Source organism: Lepisma saccharinum, chromosome 2 (assembly GCF_977018435.1).
Source record: "Lepisma saccharinum chromosome 2, izLepSacc3.1, whole genome shotgun sequence".
Lineage (NCBI taxonomy): Eukaryota > Metazoa > Arthropoda > Insecta > Zygentoma > Lepismatidae > Lepisma > Lepisma saccharinum.
In genome coordinates, this window is record NC_139230.1 from 4,348,831 (window position 1) to 4,375,095 (window position 26,265).

Here is a 26,265-nt window from a genome sequence, read left to right on the forward strand (position 1 = left end):
AATATGGATGATAAGGAGTCTGAAAGATGAAATGTTTGTCTGTGGACATTAAAATCTATACATTTGATAAGAAGATGGTAAGACACCTGGAGGAAGGCCATGGCAAAGATGGAGGAATAACGTTGAGATGGACCTAAAGGAAATTGGTAAGGATGGAAAAGATTGGATTGATCTTGCCCAGGAAGAGGACAGATGGAAGGCTTGTGTTGCTGCAGCCATAAACCTCCAGGTTTAAGAAGGCTAGAGTGTTAGTTAGTTAGTTCACATTGGATAAGAATATGCCAAACATGTAAATTAACAATAAATACATGGTAAATTAATCTTGTCAGTATGTTTAGAAATAGCTTTAGTAAAAAAGTTTCTTATTACCTTCATTTGCAATGTTACCATTTCTGTAAGAGTCACAAAGTTACACTTAGTACTTAAAAACAAACATAACTTGTTAATAATGATGTGATATGCAATGCAATAAAAATAATAATATAATAATAAAATCTCCTTTATTGAGTGGGCGTGTTTCAGCCTCACAGGCCGCTCTTACAACAAACCGTGCAATAGCAGTTAGAAATTTAGAAATGGTCAGAAACTAAAAATGCATTTTCAGCATTTTGACAAAATGATTATGAAGGTATAGTTTATCTAGTTGATGTGTGAATTTCTGTTTAATATCTCTAAATTTCCTGCAGGTATCATGGTCACAATATTGATGTATCCCCATTTCGACCTTCTGCCCCTCCTATATGATGCAATATATTAAGACATTTTATTAGAAACCCATAGCTTGAGCAATGCCTTAAAGCTGCTGATTGCTCTGTTTCTTAATCTCCAGAAATATGAGCAAATTCGATTCTTTTACAAGTTATATAAAAGCAATTTTTCGTATGTCATCTTGAACAAATAGACCAATTTTACTCTCATACAAAATCAGGTGAATACTTCATGGTTTCTAGCAGCTGTAAATATTTTACTTCAGTTGCTTTCAATTTACAGCAGTTAATATTGTCACAATTTTTGGAACTTACTGCCCCTCCTCCCACTCCCCTCCTAAATTACGCAACATGGAGTGCATGTGAAAAGGGTACTAGGAAAATTTTGGAACACATTTAATTTTCACAATCTTTCAAAATATTTTCCACCACACCCTTAACACTTCTGCACCTTCAGCCCAGTATATGCCTAATACTCGGTGCAAACTTTGGAGCGGTGGGCAGGAACATTGTCATGGTGGAAAAGCGAAGTGTCTGCCCTTGAGCATAGACTAATGTTTTTGAGAACTTGAAGAACTCTGGGCAGGCAGTACAGTGGGATCCATGAGTATTACCAAGCAAATTGTCCATCACCAAGTTTACTCTCTTTATTTTAATAATGAGAGCTTGAAGAATTCAAACAAAACACCAGATAGACAGCTGGCAACCTCTGCATCAACATAAGTAAAAATCCATCCCTTAAAAACTAATAGGATACAAGAGAGTAATTAAGGGGATGAGGGACAATTTCGCACCAGTTGTGCATTTATTTCAATATCGTCCGAATGGGCAGTGCTACTGAGGGAAAAAGCTGGTGTTCAATAGAGTATGAATTTCTCCATGTGTTGCAAGTGAAAGCGTTTTCTAAAGTTGATTATTAAGCTAGATACGATGTTTGAAAAATATGATGAATAAGAATTTTCAGAAACCGATGTATTCCTTATGGGGAATCAACTTCAACTTAAAGTTACGGCTAATCAAATGGAAGTTTCGACATTTCCGCCTGTCAATTACTACTTCAGTCTGTCCTTTTTCCGTTAATACATTTTTCTATGCCATCGGAAGTTTGATATTCCCAAGAGAACAAATAAAATAATACTTCCTTGCCTCTTACAGCCATCCTGGCAGTGTTGCCAAACCTGATGCACATAAAAAGAGCTAAATTTCACCGTAAACGGAGTAAAAACTTTCAAGGAGCTAGATTTAAGAAATGGATAAAGTGCCTGCTGGGGTAATTTTAGGTGTCAAATGAGTGGGGGTGTGAGTGAGGGGGCACTGCTATTACTGTTAGCTTTAAAGTGATGGCAATTTATTCTTAGTTTTCACCATCTAGATCCGGCGGCATCACCCATCTCAATAATCCACCAATGGTCATATGAAATCGAAAATAAAAGTATTCCCGGATAACAATATTACATCCTCTTCACGTCAGCCAAGGTGCTACAAAGAAAAGTAGCTGGTGATGTAAGAGGTGGTGGGTCGACGCAGCCAATATAACAATATCACGTCACGTACAAAATGTATACTTATGACAGAAGTTGTCTATGTAAGCCGGAGCCAGTTATGGCATCATAGTGGGGCAGGGGCAGGTGCCATGCTTCACAGCCAAACGAGTGCACGAAAGAGCGAGATCTGGCTCCAAAAGAGCGAAGCTGGCAACAGTGATCGGCTGCTGCTGAAGAGAGAAGGACCTAGGGGAATTGCCCCTCTCCCCTTAATGAAAGTAGTCATGGACAATTTGCCAAGCAATACTTGTGGATTCCATTGTACCACTTCGCAGTGATTGTCTTCTGTTTCTAGCAGCACACACTCCACAACTCCCCTCGTGGTAAAGTAAATGGCCATCATTCTTTTCTTCATGGATCATGATTTTCATACAGACACGGGCATGTTTTCATCTTCAAAGACCCAGACTTTGTTCTGGGCTTTAGTGGGGTACCCAAAGGAAACAAAATTTTGGTGGTCATGCAAAATGGTATATGTTGCTGGTGCAGGAATATCCAAACCCTCTTCTATTGTGTGATAGGTCGGTCACACGCCTGTTGGGACTCTAGCATCTTCCTGACAGCTGCAATGTTCTCCTCTGTGATAGACGAGGCTGGGCATCCTGACCTTGAAGCATCTTCCAGGCTAAAATTTTCTCTCTGAAACTCCCGATACCACCTGAGTATGGTTGTATGATGAGGACAATCATCTCCCAGTACCTCCAAACACTGCTCTACACTCAAACCGTGATCAGAGTTGTAGTTCAAAATTACCCGGTTATCAGTTTTATGAACAAGCTGACATTGCGAGTTCTTTTCACTGCCACAGTTCATGAGCAACTAACACCCAAAGGTCATGCTGCTGGCTATGCAGCAGTGGAGGTCTGAACATGTCTCAACATACTTCAACTTGTCACAACGTGTGACCTTAGGTTGCACCATATTGCAAAACTCTCTTAGTGCCCTTTGTAACATACGGAAAATCTGTCCTTCATCTGCCATCTTTGAAATTTCCATCAAATTTTGCTCAAATGCAATACCATTCCAGTCATTCATGATAGCTAGCATCAGTGTAAATTTCAGCTAAAGTGCACTTATGGCAGTTATCAGTTTCAGACCTGCCCCTTCCCAAACAATGCCATAGATTTCAAAGGTTTATTTCTTGAGTTGTGAAATTAGGGGGTGGCGGGGTTACAGTGTGGTCATGCTTCTCCTGGAGGGGCTTGGCCCCCTTGTTGCTTTACATGGCAATGTCACGGCACAAGCTTACATTGACATTTTTACTGCTTTCATGCTGCCTTCCATCGAAGACCAGTTTGGGGATGACCATTGTGTCTTTCACCACGACTGATCACTTATCCATACTGCAGGGCTTGTTGGGGAGTGGTTTGATGACCACATCCCAGTAATGGAATGACCTATGCAGAGTCCTGATTTGAATCCCATAGAACATCTCTGGGATGTTTTGGAACATCGACTTCGTGCTAGACCAAACCGACCCACATCGATACCTCCTCTCATTTTGGCACTCCATGAAGAATGGGTTGCCATTCCCCAGGAAACCTTCCACCACCAGATTGAAAGTATTCCTGCGAGAGTGAAGGCTGTCATCAAGGCTAAGGGTGGGCCAACACCGTATTGACTGCCTGTATCCCCGATGGAGGGCGGCTCAAACTTGTACTTAATTTTCAGGTGGGTGGCCGGATATTTCTGATCACATAGATTATATTATACACACACCAGGGAAGCCATTAGAAAAAAAACAAGGTCCTTTGTCAACCAAGATCAATTGACCTGCTTTGCCGCCTACTTTGGAAGGTCTATTCAGAAGGCCTGGTTTTGGCAGACTGAGGTAGTTGTAAAATCGCGACGTCATAGGGATGAAAGATCACTGGAAAACTATCAGAATCTACCTGTTTTAGGAAGTGAATCATGTTTCAGTGTTCTCTCTTTGATAACGTGATTGTGTTTCTCTAACAATTTCTATTTATGTGATTAGCATATAAGTGTGTCTGAATGATAATGTCTCACTATGCCAAAAAACACATGCCGAAACTAACTCAATTCATAGAGCACAGCTGTCCATAAAATTAAAACAATTGGTACATATTCACATGTGCTCGTTTTGTTGCATAATTAGTTTCTATTCAAGTTCCTTTTATGCCATCTGCAATACCTGGGGCATCCCCGATGGTGTATTGGTAATGTCACCATCTTCTAATCAAGGGGTCCCAGGTTCAATGGGAGCCGGGCATTTTGGTGCCAGGTCAGTTTGGTTCTCTCTCTTTATATCCTTTCACCTCTTACCTCTGTCATTCACTTTCAGTTTTCAGTGACTATAAATACTGAATGTTAGTTACTTCCTCATCACTTCAAAAATGTGTTCTGTAGTGAATAGTTCTCAACTTTTGGGGAGATTTTTGGAGTCTGCTGAACCTGAAGTGGCATCTCATCTGCCGCCTATTGACACAATGAAAAGAAAACTACGCAGAAAGAAGCAGCAGCAGTCTATTACGATTATTAAGTTCTCCATCGGACTTTGGAATCACTACGGAGCTGTCCTGAATGGAGATGGAAAAACAAACAATGCTGTGGAGGGCTGGCATCGAGGATTCCAGTCGCATGTCTCCACCAACCATTCCACGATTTGGCGGTTCCTGGAAGTCCTGCATCGAGAAGTAGCTCTGAACGAAACTTGCTATGGACAGATAATCAGTGGAAATGTCGAACGTCCAAGAAAGAGGTACAAAGACTGTTGTGTTCGACTTGAAACACTGGCTGCTGCATATGATAGGACAGACATCGTTTGCTACCTACGAGGTGTTGCTCATAACTTTTCCGTGTAAAATTGCTTGTATGAAGGGACACAATAAAGAGAGGTCAATTCAAAAGAACATTATTTTCTTTCTGTGCACCAGTTATATGTTGCAGCAAAAACTCCTGGCACCAAAATGTCCTACACCCAGGTTCAATACCTGGTGGAGGCACATAGTGGTTCAGATCCAACTTTAACCCAACATTGAACAACTGATGTCGGAGTAACATGTTAGCATGATACCAGCACCTCAATTTTTTCAAATTTTGTTGATCTTTTTGGTTCTCAATATAATTTTTGTTTATTATGTGAATATTCCACATTATTGTTTCATTACGTCCAGTGTACTGTGGCCCGTGAACATTTCTTTGAGTTCGATTGTCATCTTCGATGGCTGATACTTCACTGTTGCTGTCATGATCACTTATGCCAGGATGCTCCATATCACTATCTGCTGAATAAAGAATATCGCTCTGCTCCTCACATACACTTTCATAGTCTGTATTGTCCATTAACCATTGCAATATATGAGTATTGTCCATCATGAAAAGATTCACTTAAACACAATAACACCAATACAATCACAAAAACAAAAAATAAACAAATGAAAGAAACAGTCCCGCAGTTGGTCGACTGACTAATACAGATACTCGTACCAGTTCCCACTGATACTGATACTTGAAAACTGAAATAATTAGAAGTTGTTCAAAATAATTATTAATATTTATGTGTAAGTATTCCACTAATTATATGCATCAATTTACAAGATTTTTGCTTTAAAATACTCAAGAATTACATCCGATTATTAAATTACATGTTATGTTATTACAAAATTCCGTTTTTTCACACAAAACTAGTGCAAAATATAAAGAAACTTCGAATTTTGATTTTTTTTAGCATGATTACACTCTGCAAAAGTGTCGCACGGCATTTTTGCGTAGTCTGTGAAAAACCAATGTGCAGGAAAAGTATCAGCCGGTATCAGTAAATAAATTCCAACTGACACTTTCTGATACCAATACCCGGCCAATACCGATACATTGGCATCGGTATCAGTTCAGCCCAAGTATGCATGCCATTGAGGATTTCCAGACAAGTTACATTACATTTATTTTCAAGACAGTGTCTCTCCTGAGAATTAGCCACTTAACTCTTTCGCTGCGGTCGTCACATTTATGCACAGCACGCCAGGTGCCTTGCTCTGCGGAAGTCGCATTATTGTGAGTTCATACTTCCACTCGCTGTGGGTGTCGCATTTCCACAGTACGTCGCTTTTAGTAGCCTTCAGACATCTGTAGATACTATTTGGAACTATTTGAACTTGTAGTTTTGTTTATATCCGTATGATGTCGCTAATTACGCCTCCCTTTAGAATACGAGCGACATGTCAGTTTCAAATGCATGTTCGAATGTAAACAACATGGCTTCGTCAAGTCGTCAACACTTGTCTGATAATTATGTTACTCAACTGTTAAATCAGAAGGTGAATTAAATTGTGACGATAATAGCGACAGTTTTTATGAGACTTCAATTGGTGACAGTGATTGTGTAGTGTCTGATGAAGAATTTGTACCGCCCTCCGTAACATCATGGGGCAGAGTGCAAAGCAGCATTGATCTAGGTGCGGGAAGTTCGACACAGGCAAGTGCTAAGTTACTTGGTGACAGTACAGTATTTAGCACACCATTTTCTTGTTTTATCAAATATTTCCCCCACTCAGTATTTGAACACACAGCAGAACAAACTGAAGTTTTCGCCACCCAGTATCTTGATACTACTTACGAATTTCCACGCCGCTCCACCACTCTGTGTCATCCCATTTTTTGAGAAATACCATACCATCAGGGACTACAGAATGGTTTGCCAGTGCAAGGAATGACTTTTGTAATTTCACTATAACATATTTTGCAATGTAATTTTTTAAAATTATTCTTTCTAAATTTTTTTTTCAAAATTTCAAAATATTTCAAAATTTTTCAAAATATCATACCACCAGGGACTACAGAATGGTATTCCAGTGCAAGAATGAATTTTGTAAGTTCTCTCTCATATATAACAAAATGTAATTGTGAAAACTATTTGTTTATAAAAAAAAAATATTTTTTCAAATTTAATTACGCAGCCAAGGGATATTGTGTGCCAGAGAATTCCACAGCGAAAGAGTTAATAGAGGATTGCTGAAAAATGCATGATGAATACATATGCAAAATAGTACTTACCTTTAATCATTTTAAACATGGCAGGATACTTTTTGAGCATTAGATGAGTTGCATCTCCTCCATCATCCAAAATCATATTTGGCTGCCAGTTCTCTGCATTTACACATTTATCGATGGACCACCAAAAATCTTCCTCAGTTTCCCCGCGCCATGCAAATATCGGAAATCCTAAAGAAATGTAGAGACCAGTCATGAAATTGTCTTATGTAACAGTGTTATAAGAAATCAAGATTCGCATTTTTTTTAAAGGTGAAATTCAATGGACTACAACATATTTTGCTATGACATTACAGACAAAACAGGCTGCAAGATGAACAAATATGAATAATTTTTCATGTCTTTTACATAATATCACCACCGATTATAAGCAGATTTGAAAATTGAATATCACAAGAATTAAAACTTATGAGAATTGTCACTACTGAACAATAAACAAACTTCTACACTCTTCACCGATTCCCCCTATATATTTTTCCCTTCACATACTAACCTGCTTCAGCCAAAGCAGCAGCAACTTCATTCTGTTTGAAGAGAGAGAGTAAAAGTGCATTTAAAATGTTTCGATTGTTATAGTAAATCAAGTTCTATACACATCTAGTTTGCTGTAGTACATAGGACTTATAACTGCCATTGATTTATTAGACATGAGCCCATTTACAGTTTTCAAAATTGGAGCATATAGTCCAAAAATATCTTTATAATCTGTGATTTATTTACAGGTCATTTTTGGATGTATGAATGATAAACTGCCTTACAAAATTATTTTATTAACATCTGAAAAACATCTATCTACAAAGGATTGAATCTGAAGCATTTTTCTATATACTAGGTTACTGTAAGTTAGAAATGATAATCTTTATCACTCAGACAATGAAAACATTCTTCACTGAATTGAGTTTTTTAGTTTTATTTTCTTGAAATAAAATAATTTTGTTTTTTGAAAGAACTTATATATCACTAATAGAGCTAGTTTGTGACTGGGATATAGGTTTGCTTCATGTGTCACCTTTTCAAAATTACTTGGATGTTTTTATATATAATACAAATTTACAAATGTAACATGAGTTAGTTACACATGCATTCCTGTTCACACACACACACACCCCTACACTATGATGTTATGTTTAAAAAAGTGTTACTAGAACAGAAAATTCATATTTGAATTTCACTTAGAAATATATGTAATGTGATCTACACAGTTTCTATTTTATTATTAGCTATGGTACATTTCTGGAAACATTAAGAAGTAGCATCTCTATGGCACATTAAAACGTTTTCAATTAAAAATGTAATGAAAATGTGTTCTTATATTACATTCTCTTAATTAAGGCTTACAATTTTTGTTCCCATTCATTTTTGCTGTTATGTTTATGTTTGATCTGTTAAAATACAACAAGTCTGCATAGAAATACACCTTATTTCCTCATTATTGATGGAAACGTTGGCATTTATTTCCTGTCAAAGGAACAACATTTTTATATATTTTTATATGTTTTGGAGAAAAACCTGCATATAACTACTAAATAACATTTGGTTTGTTTTTACATTATGCATATTTACCTTCTATACATATGGGAATGATGAATCAGAAGAAAGAACACTCACAAACATCACAACCTTAGCCAGGACTTGATTTCAGGATCCTTGATTTTGTAGCACACTGTCTTATCACTAGAGCAAAGATGTTTACATTCAAATATGAATTCATTTATTTTTCTTACAATTCATAGTAATAATGTTAACTGCATGTTTTCTCATCAAAATAATATATTTATAATCTTAATTCCTTTTTTTATATCATTGCTGTTACGTTAGTTTCAGCAATGTTTTATTTCGACATGTTTAATTTTAAATTAACTCTATCATTAATTTGTCACATTTGAATGCACTTCCAAATCCTTCTCTAGTGAAAAAGGAGAAATTCTAAAAGTGAAAATTAAAAATGTAAAATATCAAACCTGTGTTGAATAAATGTTGCAAGCTGACCACCTGACCTGAGCACCTAACTCAGCCAATGTTTCGATCAGCACCTGTAAAGAAAATGATGATGTCACAAATATACTTGAACAATTCAACACACAGCATTTATTAAATGAAAGATTTTTGATTTCATCATGTCTATTACACTTCAAAAATAATTTGTCACACAGCATATTTATCTGCAATAATGATCAATAAGACTTACATTCACTGTAAATTAAATACAGTCTACTACAATGGTGGCGATTGGGGGTGGGCAGATGCCCCCTACTTTTTGCCCCCACACTATGGCCTCTTAATGCTAAGTCTTGTATATGAAAAAAAGTAAACTGTCCCTGCCTTGGGGTATTGCAAACCACTGAACAAAACAGTAAAAATATATACTTACCGCAGTTTGAGCATTGATGTGTGTGCAGCCCACAACCTTTGCTCCTTTCAGTGGTTTATCATCTCCAGCCCGTTTCCTCAAAGCCATAATTCCAGGCATTTCTAAAATGAAAATTCCATTCATTACTAATAAATACAAAATGAAAACTGCACATTATCTAACAAGGTAACAAATTATGTTTTCATAATAGAAATGTGTGACTTTTTAGCATTTTCAATTCTGAATTAACTTTATACCCTTTCATTGAGAAACTGGTTTATTTTGTAACAGTTTGCTCTAGATAACAGGCTACTAGGAACATTCTGACTACCATTATAAAAAATAATAATTGAAGTCCACTTTATGCACAAAAAGGCTAATCAGGATTGCGCCAACAGTTTAAACTTGGATCTGAACCACTATGTACCTCCACTGGGTATCAAATGTGGGACCCCTTGATTACAAGGCAACGGAATTACCACTATCTAGAAGGGGATTGATTGATTGATTTGCTTTATTGTACTTTGTCTCTTGTGCAGGGCCGGATTAAGATGAAATTGGGCCTGATGCACTTACATACTATGATTAACATATATATATATATTTTGATCTTCTATTTTAATGTTTTTCTTGTTTTTTATTATTATTATTATATTTGTGATTATGATAATGTACCATGAAATGATTATGAGAGGTGTGCTAGTGCTGCTTACTTATATTGCTGTTTTTCGAGTCTTAGCAAGTGCAAATTCCTTGATCGTGTCAGTGAAGTCAAGGCTGCGCAGCAGCTCATGCTCAATGCTCATAAGCGCCAGCATGCTTAGCCTTTCCTGCCCCATTGAAAACCGCAGCTCTCCTTTGACTATTCCCAACTTTGAGAAGCTCCATTCACCGGAAGTATTGGACACCATCATGCACAGATAGATGCGCAATGCAATCTCGACGTTTGGAAATGTCTGAGAAAGATTCATTGATGACAGAAGCCTGTACATGGTAAGCTCTGCTGATTCATTCACAGTCACCGGTTTCTGAGTGTGCATAAATGCAGCAAACTGTACCAGCTCAGCCGCCAGTGTATCTTCCAAGTCATCTGGATATGGGGAAATGAGATTCTTTGCTTTGTCCTCGATCTGCTTAATGCTCAATGACGTCAGCTCCGAGAGAAATCCGAATGTTTTAAAAATATCGTCATATGCCTTTATCCGCTTTTCCAGTTCAGCTAACAGACTGTCGATCATGACCAGATACGTCTGAGTTTTGAACGTTTCTCTTTGGCTGAGATCTGCTACATTTGCAGCTCTTTCATCAGGCATTCGCTTTCGGTCTCGACGCCACTCATCTTTGTATTTGCCATGCCGGCCCCCATGGCAAAGTGCTACATAACACACCGCGCTATGATGCCAGGGGTCCCGGGTTCGACTCCTGGCCTGGACATGAATGTTTCTGAGTGTCCTTTCATCAATTTCATCATATCATCACTCATCCTCATCTTCACAAATTAGCCTTATGGAGCACTCGAACTTGCAATAGCATATGATGCAGACGATTGAGACGAAGATGTTCGTACTCCAAAGTATGAACTCAATTTTGGAATTTTCGCCAAAAGCTTTTCTTGTTCTGCTGCTTGTTTCCTTTTGTTTTTTGCTTTATCCCACCCACTGAGTTGAGATGCCATAGTGAGCATGCGTGAAACAGTACGAACAATATCACAATGTGAGGTCATGTCAAAACCTAACAATGAAATACAGTCGATTTTTTCTGTACAACTAACTTTCAAGTGAAAAATTTACTACATCGCACTTACCAAACAATAATAAAGTGCAACAATTGCCAAGATATTGCAAGAAACGCAGCTAAATTACTAAGTAAACTGTTTAACGTAAAATTGATAGCATTAACTTGGAATCTTCGATGAACAATAAACACAATGATGTTATAGTTATGTCACAGTGCAAAGAATAATAGTAACTGTATAATAAGTAACGCTGTGTCTAGGCATCCAAAGTTGGGGCTCCAAATTTCATTCTAAGATTTATGTTCAGGTTAATGTAGCAAAAGAAAACTGTTCAGCTTTCAGAAAATTCTCGTCTGTTTTCATCTGGGCCTAATGCTGCAGCATCAATAGCACCCACCTTAATCCGGCCCTGCTCTTGTGCCACTTTGGCTAATTTGCGAAGATGAGGATGAGTGATGACATGATGAATGGACACTCACAAACAAACATCTATGCCCAGGCTGGGATTCGAATCAGGGACCTGTGGCACCGCAGCATGATGTGCTAACCCACTCCACCACGGGGGCCGGTGTAGTAGTGGATTAAGGGACAATCACAAACATATATGGACGACACAACACAAACCCCACAGAGGACCTCATTGCTTGCAACATTGCAGATAACGAGATATAGTACATGGAATCCAAACCACAATTCTCCAAACTCAATACACTGCTACAGCATTTAAATTTTTGGGAAATTGTGCCAATTGTGCAATATTTATGAAAGGTTGTAACATACTGAAACTCTCAAAAGCAACAGTACAAGTAGGATCCTTGCTTGAGGAGATGGTAATTTCAAAGTTTGTTTTTATTTAGATAGGCTAATCTGGACTGGACGTACAATTTATAGTGACATCTGAATGACTGTTTGATGAACATCAACCAGGGATTAATCCAATACACCTACACGATCAGAGAGCCCCATGGTGATTTCAGTACAAGGTATCTGACTTCCGTGTGAGAAACCCAGATTCTACAATTGTCTACAGCCTATTTAAGGATGAGAGGTACAGTTTTGGTCACCGAGAGCTGGTGTCAAGTAACCCATGGTGTGACAGCCCTCGAAGCACCTTGGCCCATCTCCCAATCTCCTTCCCACAACCCTACCTAGAGGCGTGGAGATCTTCAACTGGTAATGGGGTGACATGGGATCAGCACATTGAACCCTCAGCCATTATAGGAGATATCCGAGACTGGGTTACGCTACTCACTCATAGCTCCCCAATTTCCTCATGGTGGTGGGTTGCCACCGATCCTATATACAGGCCGAGAACCCAGAGACTGAACCCAGGTGGACTCGAACCTATGACGTCCCGCAGTCGGAGCCTGAAGCACAGTGCCTTAGACCGCATGGCCACAGAGGAGGACACTGGTGTCAAATGGGAGCTAAAATTTACACAGGCGCTTATGGAAGTATTACTTTTTAATGTACTCTGGGAATGTACTGTATAACAGAACTGCACAAAGCACATGAATGGAAGGAGGAGAGGTCGAAGAAAATAACGTCAGACCAGAAATGTCAAAATGTGGCTTTGAATAGTGAAAATGTTCAGTTAAGGCAAAGAGGGACAATTATGCACCAGTTGTCCATTTATTTCAATATTGTCGGATTGGGCACTGCTATTAAAAAAAGGGATTAGTATGCAAGAGAGTATGAATTTCTCTCTATGTTGCAAGTGGAAACTGTTTTTCAAGTTGATTAGTAAGCTAGACACGATGTTTGAAACATATGATTAATAAGTATTTACAGAATCCCATGTATTCCTTATGGGAAATCAACTTCAACTTCAAGTTACGGCTAATCAAATGGGAGTTTTGACCTTTCCTGCTACTATGACATAGTTCAACGCGTCCCTTTTCCATCCATGTACTTTTCTACGTCATTGAATGTTTGATATTCCCGAGAGAATGAATAAAATAATGGTCCCATAAGCGTAATGCATTTCTCCTTGCCTCCTATGGCCATCCTGGCAGTGTTGCCAAACCTGATGTGCATAAAAGAGCTAAATTTCACCTTAAATAGAGCTAAAGATGACTTTCAAGTTGCTAGATTAACGAAGGCTGCATAAAGTGCATCCTAGGGTAATTTTAGGTGTCAGAGGGGAAAGCTGCTATTACCGCTAGCTTTAAAGTGATGGCAATTTATTCTTAATTTTCACCGCCTAGATCTGGTGGCATCACTCATCTCAATAATCCACTAATGCTCATGTGAAATCAAAAATAAAGGATTCCCGGATAACAATATTGTCATTTTCACCTTAGCCACGGTGCTATATAAAAGTAGCTGGGGGAGGTAAGAGGGGGTGGGCGACGCAGCCAATATAACAACATCACGTCAAGTGCAAAAAACTGTACACTCATGGCAAAAGTTGGTCTTTGTGGGTTGGAGCCAGTGTTGGCATCATAGTGGGGCATGAGGCGGGTGCCACAGTTCACAAGAGAGTCAGATTTGGCTCCAAAATAGGAAAGCTGGCAACAGTGATTGGCAGCTGCCGAAGAGAGAAGGACTTAGGGGAAATTGTCCCTATCCCCCTTAAAGAGGGGTCATTTTCAATCTCCACAAGAAATACACTGGGGGTTAAACATATTTATTGATGCTATCTTTAATTGTCATTATCTACATTAATAATTGAAAAAGACCTGCTTGCAACTGCTACATGATGAGAAATATACACTCAAGAATACAATGGAGGCTTTTTTCAATATTCTAGTCACAGAACTGAAATAAATGTGTACCAGGGGTGTATATTCAGGGCTATCTAGGCTATCTGTGAAGCCCAGACTCGGTGACCAAAATACAGAAAAAATACCTATCAGAAATGTGCATAAAATTGTTCATTTCAATAAGAAGATAAACCTGATTTCTTATGAGTTGGAAGCATTGCCCGCTTTCTTTGAATTCGCGAGGCAGCTGGCGGGCAACTCCACGGGTTGATGGGCGAACGTGACAGAGCTATCTTAAGGATCACCCAATCAGTGTTGCAAACCAATTTTTCCCAGCACATAATTTCCCCAGGAACGGGGAGTTGAGGAGCCAAACTGTTACAGGAGAGGGAACAGGGTTGCATATGGTGGGAAAATTCCCTCTGAACTTCCCCAACAGTGTGGGTCAATGTTGCAAAACAATTTTTCACAGCATGTAATTCTCCCAGGAACGGGGAATTTTGAACCAAATTATCGCAGGCAAGGGGAAAGTGTGGCATATGGCAGGGCATCATTGAATGCTTGCAGAAGAGTTGAAAAAGAGGTCGTTGACCTTCAAACAACTAGAGTTACAGTGGGGAGGAGAAAATTGTTGCCTGACCGGGAATGGTTTATGAGCGAGTCTAAAATTTAAAAAAATGATAAAGGATCAGTTCTAGTCTAGATCGCGTCGAGTGGTCTTTAAGGGTTCCTTGGTGCTTGGAATTTATTTAGAGGTAGCGTGTGAATACAGTTGTGAGTGGATTGTATTTTTGTAAATGACATGTGCTGTGTTGTGTAGTGAACTGAAATGAGGGACATAATTAACAAGCTGTCTATTCAGCTTATGTATGACTATAAGCTCCAAATCGTTGTAGACTTTTATTTTATGGGCAGATAAGCTAATGGGGATTAGACCTACAGTTAAAGTGGTATCCAAACCACCATGTATCGAACCTGGGACCCCTTAGTTTCAAGGCAACGACATTAACACTGGGCCAACAAGGAGGCCCTGAACTTCAAATCGTGAAAATAGGTCGGTAGAAGTTTTATATTTATTCTCGTATATAGGCCTACATAAATATTTCACAATATGCGCCTCTTATTCCTGCAATTAAGGATGAAATTTTTGAAATTCTTTTCTTACTGACAATGTACATTTCCATATTTTATTTATGAGGTATATATTTTTAATCACAATGTCACATGGAAAAGAGTATATAGATCTTGCTCAGGATAGGGACAGATGTAAAGCATGTGTTGCTGCAGCCATGAACCTTCAGGTTTAAGAAGGCTAGAGAGTTAGTTAATTAGTTATGTCACATCACTTCAACCAACCCCCCACCCCAAATGAGCTAAAAAATACTCCATCCTTACCAGCAAATTTTTGTCCATTCAAACACTATGATATGGTGCGATAGCCCAGGTTTTCAACCCAGTATACGCTACTGATGTGTACTTCATGGAAACTGTACTTGGTGTCGTTAACCTTAAACAGGTGACTACCAGGAACCTTGAGTGGTGAAATCAGCTGACACCATATTCCCACCACCTCCATCTACACCCTGGGTAGTTGAGATAAATACTATGGAGAATCATACAGGGTGGCGCACGATATGATCCGCCATTTATTTTTTGTTTTTTTCAGATCTGAGATGAGGAATGACGTCATGTGTGCCAACAGCAGTTGCAGTAGTCATTGGAAATATTGTGTGATGAAAACTGAAGCATAGTGCATCCACCTGTCCCCAGGGGGCTAGAATATACAAACTGGCGGACAAAGGAAGACTTACGACGGAACAGCGATCAGCAACTGTGATATTTTTCGCCGAAACAAAGAGCATTGTGGGGACTGAGAGGTGCTTTCGTGCACATTTCCAAACTCCGTGGGCCCCCTCGAGTAAAACGATACACAAACTGCATGAAAAGTTTCTAGTGGAAGGAACAGTACTGGAATCAAAGCGTGATCGTCGTAAACCTGTGCGTTCGCCTGAGAATATTGAAGCCGTCCACGTCGCTGTGCAGAGAAGTCCTGGCAAATCGACCAGAAAAGCAGCAACACAACTTGGGATATCAAGACGTTCTGTTCAAAGGATTTTTAAAAGTGATCTCTACATGTATCCGTACAAGATTACCATGGTGCAAAAACTCACAAATGAACAGAAAGAGAAGAGATTGACCTTCGCTAATTGGGCCGAGGGTAACAATACAACACTGTACAACGTGTGGTTTTCTGACGAGGCGCACTTCCATTTGGATGGTGTGGTTAACAAAAAAAATGTGCGCTTTTGGGCAGCTGAGAATCCACGAGGGCTTCATGAAAAAGTTAGCCATGCACCGAAGGTTACGGTCTGGGCCGCTATCTCCAGTCATGGTCTGATCGGACCCTTTTTCTGTGAGGAGACAGTAAACAGTGAACGTTACTGGACCATGCTCCGCAATAGTTTTATTCCACAGCTTCTTGCCACAGCTTTACTGTTCAATACGCAGTGGTTTATGCAAGACGGTGCAAGGACACACAGCTAATATTTTGCTGGATTTTTTACACATTTTCAATCTTCGTGTAATTTCAAACAGATTTCCTGATCGTTTCGCTGGTGGACAATCCTGGCCCGCATATAGCCCAGATCTCAACCCCTGTCATTATTTTCTTTGGTGTTCTTTGAAGGACAAGATTTTCGAAAAAAAAACCTCAAGATTTAATGGAACTGCGAAGACTTATTGTTTAGGCTTGCAGTGAAATTATGGAACCCATGTGCCGTAGGGTAATTGGAAATATTAGTGTTCGCTTGACTGAGGTTAAAAGTCAAAACGGTGGCCATATTGAGCATGTATTTCAGTAGTATGTTTTTCCAAAGTGCAACCTTTGTGTCATTTATGTTTCATTGAGAGATTCTTTATAATATAGTTTTTATTCAACAACAAAATGGTGGATCATTTCGTGCGCCACCCTGTATATTCATGCTCCATTGTACCTTCATGCAGTGGTGACTCGCGGATTTTTTTGGGTGTAGGAAATTATGGTAAACAGACTGGGGACAGTTTTCGAAAATGCATTCAATTACACAGTCATATATCTAACTTGTACAGTCACAGGCACTTCTGGGTTGTAGTGCTACCATTAGCTGCCAATGGGAGTGTTACAACCCAGAAGTGTCCGTGACTGTATGTGTACATTGTACATGTGTACTTCAAGCCTTCCCTGCCTGTTGTGTGTGGATTGAGGACAGTTTTGCCAATATCAACCTCCTGATAAGAAAAAGTGCTGTTTCAACTCTTAAATTACGCTAAATGTGATAAAATTATGCTAGGGTCTTATTATTGTTGTTATACAATTATTATTAATTTATCGTTATCATTTTTGATGACTGTAGTAGTTTTAAGTTCAATTTATGCAGCTATTTTGGAGAGTTGTGAACTGCATTATTGACTATATTATTAGTATTTATGTTAAGCACGATTAGGAATTTTGACCATTCAATAAAATAAGTTCAGTATACTCCTTGAAAAAGTTGAAGAAAATTTGACGACTGGTAACTGTGTCCATTTGTTGTATTTGCGACACCCAATTTTCTACTGATTTCCTTTTATAAAATGCTCCTCGCTTGTTAAATCGGGTAGGATCAAGAAAACATGAAAACAAGAGGATGGACAAGTGCCTGTAAAAACTTGTCCCTTGGTCAGCATACTTCCTTTTGTTTGAAGCAAGTCCACTGGAGAAATACAAACAAGATCTGGAGGGCTTTGAATAATAAATATTTCCTCAAAATATCTTCATTATAATTCAATTCCCCTGTTTCCCAGGGACACCTGTTTTTTATATAAAGTTGGATTTTATCATTATGCCAAACACAAGAGTGCTAGGTGTCAACAAATTTCAATTTTTGCTAGGTTTAGAACTATTATGCTAGGGTTGGCATCCCTGATTGAGGAAACTACGGGAGCTTCTTCACGGAATGTGTAACTGGTCAACTCCCCTCTCTCCCTTGCACTGCCCCTCACCCATCTGTTTGTAGTGCGACAAGAAAGCTTCCTCAGCCTCTCAGCAGCAGGGAAAGACAGACTGTCGTCTTTGGGCAGTAGATCTGAAGTAAGAGAGTGATAGCAGATTGACTCTTGACAGTTGATTAGTGAACCTCAATTGACCTCATAATTTTATAATGCTTATTAAGTACTTAAAAAGTTAGAGAAATGGAAATCAGTATAAATGAACTATAGGAAGTTTCTCACTTCCTACATGGAGGAATCGCCCCTGCCTTCATGGCATGCTAATATCCACAGGTTAGAGGTTATAACTTGACAACTAGTGCCAATGTATTGTAATATACCCAACAATATAAACAGGAAACTACTTATCCTCTCCCCAACAAGGTAAAAAAAAAGGTAAAGTGCTCCCCTGTGCTTAGCACCACGCCATGAAGGTGTATAGGGGGTGTGGGGGTGATGTGATCAGTATCACGCCCCTGACTGCCTTTATCCCCCTGGGTTTCCCCCAGGTACCCATGTCATTCGACACTGGGTGGGTGCTGGGGCCACTTCCAATGTTAAAAAAGTTCCCGGATTTGAACCGGCCAGGGATCGAACCCGGGACCTTTAGCATGGTAGTCAGATGTGTTACCGACTGAGCCACCGTGGCCACCCAACAAGGTTATTGTTAAAATTTATGTAGTAACTCTGGAGCACAATTACAACAAGAGCTATCAGAAGCTTTCATTTGTCAGAACATATATTGTTGTCCCCAATCTGAATACATAGACTATATTGCCAATAATGACAGGGCACCCCAGAACTGTAAGGAGGATTGCCCATACATCATCAATACATGTCATGAGCCACTAGAATGAATCATGAAGAACAGTGAGTGTGCTGTAGACCCATATACCGCTTCCAGCAGTCAAAATAAGCAGATGATGCGAGCTGAGTGAGGCTGAGCAGGGTATAATTATCAGTGCCCACTGATTCAAGCATTCCATCCGTGAGATTTCGGACAGGTTCCAGATACCACACACAACACTCCGTGATGTAGTGGTGAAATGGAAATCTGAGGGTGTGCTAAAACCAGAACTGCAACCCGGGAATAAAAAAAAAATGACCGACCGGGATTGGAAAGTGCAACATGTGGTGGTCAAACCGGCAGGCTCCATTGGACACTGTGGCCACAAATGTTCAAATGACATCGAGAAGTGATGCCAGTACTTGTACCATCTAGTGAGAGGTGATGGCACTTGGATTCCATGGGAGAGCTGCAGTACATAAGCCAATGGTTACTACCCAGAATGCTGCACATAAATTACAGTGGTGCAAAGACCATCGCCAGTGTTCCCTAGAACAATGGAAAAACATACCATGGAATGACGAATCACATGTGGCAATCTGATGGACATGTATGAACATGGCAAATGCCTGGGCAGCAGTTCTTACCAGACTGTATTGCCCCCACCATGAAATTCGGCAGGGGTGTAATCATGGTATGGGGCTGTTTTTCATGGCATGACGTTGGTCCCCCAGTTTTGGTGTCTGGAACTCTGAATGGCAATGCCTATCATGCAATATTAGGCAACTCCGTACTTCCATTCTTTCTGCAAAATGGTGAACAGCTTGGTGGCAGTGGTGTGTGAGCAGTTTGGCCTGGATCGCAACCAGCACTCTAACTGATCCACAGATGTTCAATGGGGTTGATATCAGGGTTCTGAGGTGACCAGTTGAGTTCATGCAATGTCGTTTTAAACTACTTGGTTACGGCCCTTGTTTCATGGACGGGCACGTTGTCATGGTGGAAATGAAAAGTGCCGCTTCCAAACTGTTACCACAAGGTGGGAAGTACGGAGTTGCCTAATATTGCATGATAGGCATCGCCATTCAGAGTTCCAGACACCAATGGTAGACCTACCCCATACTGGCATCAGACACACTCCAGGTAATAACATTCCCGTGGGTGTCTGTTCATAATTGGCAATATAGTGTATATTAACCCTAGAAAGCTAACGCGTCCCGCTCCCCTCCCATCTACCTTCATTTGGATCGGAGAGACTGACAGGAAAGTATCCGTGCCCTTTTACAAGCGTTCCTTCAGTGTGTTTTTAACAGTTTTTAATTTTGTGTCGTCTGGTGGACGAAACGTTAGTGTCTACATACACCAAAACTTCCACAACAACTTCGTAAGATTCTGCTGTCGTCCTGAATGTGGTGCAAGAAACTAATGCAGATGCTCAACAACAACAAGGATGGAAAATTTGTGCATTATGACCCTCAAGCAAGAGGAGGATGACCAGATTCTTCTGCTGCCGTTGATTCAAAGCTGTGTGTGGTGAACACCAAAGTGTTTTCAGTGCCCACAAGACTTATAAAAATGTAATTTTGCATTTCTGCCATGCTACTCATGTATTTTGGAAGTAAATACTAACTTTTGTAGTAAATAAAATAGTTTTTGCAAAATTTAGGCTGTGTTTTAATTCTGAAGAAATCAGTAGTCCAGCAGACGAATGGTTAGCTTAAACATTTGGCACAGGACAAGTTAGCTTTCTAGGGTTAAAGCCAACTATTTCTTGATTTAGAAGAGCTCCAAATTTCACCACATAATGATGAGTTAACACCAAAAATTTGTGATGCTTCATTACAAAATCCAGATAGTGACTATACATTTTGAGAGAGAGAGAGAAAGAGAAACAATTCGATTAAAATGCCTGCAATCACTACATTAGTGTGTTATACTGCAGTCAATGTCCACAAGGTGCTTGCCCATGGTGGATGGGAGAATTTTATCAGAAAGTTTGGGAATCACTGTTCTGTCATCCCTGTAAGATTGTTCTGTCCTTAATTTACATGGGCAATCATTTCTTTGGTGCTGAAATTGAGGTGCCTTGGTGGTCAAAGTGGTTCAGTGTATGATTTACAATCTTGCCACAAAATTTCAAATACTGGCCTGAATGTGAGGGTTTCATTTCTCGTCTATTACATTTAATCACATATGCTTATCAATGATTAACCAAATGTAGTAGAAAAGGTATTAAATAGTCAAATGCAAGCAAATTAAAACTAAATTCCATGCTCAGCAGCCCTCCAAGGACTGCCAGAGTGACTTCTTCCATTGGGTGACATATGGTTAGTGCATTGAGTCCCATCCCCACTGTTTTCTGGCTTTCAAGACAGATCTGCTACTTTTCCTTCTCAAGTAGCTTCCCAACTGTCGTCACGACATTGAATCAATGCCAAAATTTAGGGGGCTACCACCGGGAAACAAACCCAGGACCTATACCACAAAAGGCAAGAGCGCTAACCATTTGGCTATGCAGGAGCCCAAATGCAAGCAAATACAAGATGTTAAAGTAGGTTGTCAGGTAGCAACAGACAAATCAAGATATAACTTCTAAGTTGTAACGATGCCATTGAGAGTCAATGGTAGTGCCCAAAAAATTTCTTAAAACTAGGTGCCAGCTCTGAAAATCAGGTGCCAGGAATCTACCTACTAGCAATTATGCATACTACATAGTGTTTCAAAAGTCACACAACCCAAACTTTGAAAATGTATATCATGAAAACCGTAAGAGGTATTTACACCAGGTTTTCTGCACTAAACTAATCATGTATGATATCACTGGGTTATGTTAGCATGTATCCAAATAAAAGCAATTACATTATTTAAAAAAAATATTGTTAATTTTCTGAAAACATCTGAGAACTGATTTTCAACAATATATACCAACATAGCAATTTTCAGCGAAAAATGCAGGTTCGACCAGGACTCGAACACGGGTCTCTGATATACCATGCCATTGCGTGGTTAGAGAAATCGTACGGTATGCCAGAGACCCAGGTTAGAGTCCTGGTCGAGCCTGCATTTTTCGCTGAAAATTTCTACGTAGTAATCTCCTGTGTGTGCCTAATCTTCAATAATAATACCAACTCTTAACAATTTGTGGCATCATTTGTTGGTGTTTGACTAGTCGTAAAACAGTTGCTTTGTGAGGTACAGCAGAAGCAGGGGATTTTTCTTGGAAAACCTCTTGCACACGAGTGTAAGAATCAGTAGTAAAATACTCTTCAGCAATGAACACGCGCTGCTCCAAAGAATACGCCATGCTGAATCAATTAAAAGAACAGGCATAGTAGTATCGAAAGTGAACGAAGAGAATTCAGTGTAACCAGAGGAAGACTAGGATTCTCTCAAGAGTCCAATTTCGGCACAAAATCTTGGTTTATGATTTTTCACGTAAATGTCCAATACTTAGGCACATGTGGCGTGTGTCTGTTGACAATATTTCGACCTGCTAGCATTGCTATATGTCCCAAAAATGGCACTTTTTCACTCAACCGATAAATTCGACAATAAAAAATCCATCAAATGTTGCACATGACCAATATTGGTTGCAAATGACAGATTGACATCGCATCAGTCATCAGACATCTAATTATGACCCTTCGATAATTTCTTACGTATTTTTCTCATTCAAAAGTGCATTTCTGGAAAAAATTTAACGTTGCTTCTGCCAGTTATTAATTTATCTAAATTTTCTGTATGGAGAAAACTGATAATTCTAAGCATTGAAAAATATCTCAATGAAATGGATGAGAGTTTATAATGCAGAAAACCCGGTGTAAATATCTCTTACGGTTTTCATGATATACATTTTCAAAGTTTGGATTGTGCAACTTTTGAAACACTCTGTATAAGAAGCTGAGCATCATGGTATTCAAAACATCGCTAAATCATTCAAGAAAACAGGAAATCGGGTGTTGGGGTACAAAGAGCAAGAAATTATTACCGACTCTTTGGAATGTTCACAACGTTTATTTAAAAAATAAAAAAAACATTTGCTAACTTACGCTGTACTGCAATTTGAACTTAGAATCATAAACATTTCATACATATTACAGCATAAGATCACAGTCACCATGGCGACCGGGTTTTTCGGGCCGTGGTCAATGGCATTGCTACAAGCTGGAAGTGTCCGTGACTATACAATGCTATACATCATGAAATCAATTAAATATTTGATTCACAAATGTTTTTGTGAATTTTTAAAATTCACTAAAAAATCCAAAAAACTGTTTTTTATGGGGTGGGATAAATGGGTTGTTAGTGAATTTGCAAATATTGGTGCTGTAAATGAATGTTAAAATTTAAGGAACATAAATATATGGCATATCTGCGGGATGTGAGTGCCCTGAAATAACCCTTCGGTGGAAAACACTACCACCAGACAACGCAGTTTCATACAGTGAGAAAAGCTGGTTCACAGCCTTAATTAATAAAATCCTTATGTTTTCATGAACTGTCTAAAGCTCTTAAAACATTCAGTAAATAATAACATTAAATTATGTACAATTTTAGATAGTTTCTCTTCTCAGTTTGAAATTCCCTTTGTTAATAGTTGATGGCAGATATTGTTCTAAAAGTGAAAGTTTGTTAATGTTTAACGTCCATTTTATGCTCAAAAAGGTTAGTTGGGGATTGGAAATACAGTTTTAAGTGGGATCTGAACCACGATGCAAGGTATAGTCACAGACACCTCTCGATTGGACAACCTGGAAGTATGACTTTCCATGAGATCATTACAACCTAGAAGTGTCCATGACTGTACCTCCACTGGTGATTGAAATGGTCATGTCCCTTCCAGTCTGTAAAAGCATTCAATGAGCATGCACATGCACATCAACATATAGCACCATGCCATGAAGGCACATTTAGGGGTGATGTGACCAGCACCACGCTCTGGCCACTTTATCCCCCCCCCCCAGGTACACATTGATTTGAGGCTGGGTGAGCCCCAGAGCTGCTATATGCAAAAAGAAGGCCAGAAAAATTCTGACCTTAGATCACCCACCCTGGGAATCAAACCCGGGTGGCAGTCAGATGATAGTTCTATGAAATGCCACATGCAGGTTATTGAGGGTATGCTTGAAATTTTGCAAAAAAAACCCAACCCAAACAGGCAGAACAAGCCCTATCTTGCCAGAACTGTTCATGATGTGCAAAGACCAGAACAGGAATACATGCGAGATTTCTGTGCTTCCAATTAATGGGAAGCACAGGTGGCTTAAAGGGTGTCCCACTAAACAGACTTCTCTGTTGCTCACGTCTAATCTTCAGCAAGGAAGGTTTTAGCAACATTACTGCTGCGACACATTATCTGAAGACATGAAAAGTCAAAGGATCACATATCTTGTGCCCTTTTGGCCTGCACATTTGGTTGAGACTTGCAATGATCTTCAACTCAAAGCTCACAAATCCATTCTAATCTCAAAATATAATGAAATGGTGAAAACAAATACTTCTTCATGAAGAAAGCAAGAAGAGATCTTTATAACAATGCAACATGCAGGTGAAAGATTAAAGAAATATGGTAAGTTTGAAAAAAATGTGGATTAATTGCTGTGATAATTGTCCTATAATAATAACCATTGCAATGCTTCACTTTTTAGTTTAAGATCATGGGACCTAGAGATCAGATCAAATGTAATCTTGTGATGAACAAAGACACTTGTTCTTGACCCAGCAATAATATGGATCATAATACAGGGTAATTAAAAATGAATGGTGCAACTTTACACAGTTTATTACTTACTATTTATGATAGAAAATCAGAAAAGGCACCAACATGAAGAAAAACTGTGGAAGTTTTACTCACAAGACTCACATTACAAAGATTCAACATGGGAACCACATGTAATGCGGTAAACATCCAAACTATAGTAAAGTACATGCTATGCACGAGACAGCAATTCATTGTGCATGGTTTCGAAGACACTAACAATTCACAGTTGTAACTTTGGCAAATCTTTCAGATGGGTGAAACATGTGCATTACTACCAAAACGCATGTGGAAATGTCTTTGCACCATTGTGAGTGAATCAGTTTTTGATAGCTCCAACACACAATCCACCTTCTACTGCTCACTAGCCATTTTGCAACACTGGCGATCCTGGTGGAACAGCGGCAAAGCAGCATAACCTCACTTAGTGAGAATAAAACTTTCAGAGTTTTTCTTTTTATTGAGCCTGATCTGATTTTCTATCATAAATATTAACGTCATAATAACTGTGTAAAGTTGCACCATTCATTTTGAATTACCCTGTAATGACTCAATTTTAAAGTTCCAGCAACATAAACTGCTCTCAAGCCACCATAGGAAGAGGCATGGGAGGAGAGAATGAAGGTAAAACAACTAAAAGAGTGGCATTGAGAGAGGGTCAATACAAGTTTTAAGAAAATAGCATGTGCTAAAGCAGAAGCATAATATGACCCTGATCAGAGTGTATTGGAAACTGTGCAACAGGTGTTTTTCTCCAGTTTACAGTGAATGCATTCTACACTACGTCCCATACTGTGACGTAAGGTCTAAGGCATCATGCTTTGGGCTATGCTTAAGGGATGCACACAGGTTCAAGTTTCCTGGGGGAAGCATAACAACTTTTCTCCTGAGATTTTGGCCTGTGTATGGGACCAGTGGCCACCCACCACCGTGAGAAATTGGGGAGCTACAAATGAGTAGCATAACCTACAATGACTGGGGGTTCATCCTGCTGACCACAAGTCACTGGTTAGATGATCTCCCAACTTCATAGGTGGGAGTGAGGCCAGCAGTTGGTAGGTCGGCCCTGGCCCTCATTGGCTGTTAGTTACACCATGGGTTATTATTATGCTATACTATAATTAACAAAAGCAAACAATTGCCCAATTTCAAGATGTAAATCAATGAATATTCCTGGTTTAATAACATATTGCTTGCTACATTATCTAATGGACAAATAAGTTTTATGAGGATGAAAGGTAATCGGATGAAATTTGTTAAAGCATCATTCTCAGAAAACATTCATGTCCACACCAGGAAACTTCAGTGGCACAATTGCGAGTCAATGGCTCACACCAATTGGCAACCAATGCAGTACGGATAGAGAAGAATTACAGATACTTCAGAAAGATACCATTCCTTGGAATGTGTAGGTTAAAATCCATTTCTGTGCACACTGCTTGTGTTCTATAACTTCTTTTTATTGACTTACAATTACTATAACCACAATTACTTTTCATTATAAATTTGCATGCTACTTCTGACAAAGGAAGTGTGAAACATTACAGAGAAACGTGTTTCTTTGCTTGTAGTAACATCAAGGAACAGAAAAACTAAAATTTACTTAAACGATTGACTTGCTTTATTTTAGTTCGCCTATTATTATGCCACTTTTGGCTAATTTG

General features: G+C 39.2%; 1 protein-coding gene across 12 annotated transcripts in view; it reads right to left on the minus strand.

The window, feature by feature from the left end:
* The window catches only part of LOC145983879 (adenosylhomocysteinase-like 1), a 355,689-nt gene that overhangs the window by 25,913 nt on the left and 303,511 nt on the right, over window positions 1-26,265 (minus strand). For all 12 annotated transcript variants that reach the window (XM_083116951.1, XM_083116960.1, XM_083116961.1 and 9 more), the window contains 4 exons: window positions 9,633-9,733; window positions 9,223-9,294; window positions 7,755-7,785; window positions 7,265-7,432 (listed from right to left, as the gene is read on the minus strand). In XM_083116951.1, coding sequence (XP_082973077.1) covers window positions 7,265-7,432; window positions 7,755-7,785; window positions 9,223-9,294; window positions 9,633-9,733 — 372 coding nt within the window. The remainder of the gene's footprint in view (window positions 1-7,264; window positions 7,433-7,754; window positions 7,786-9,222; window positions 9,295-9,632; window positions 9,734-26,265) is intronic.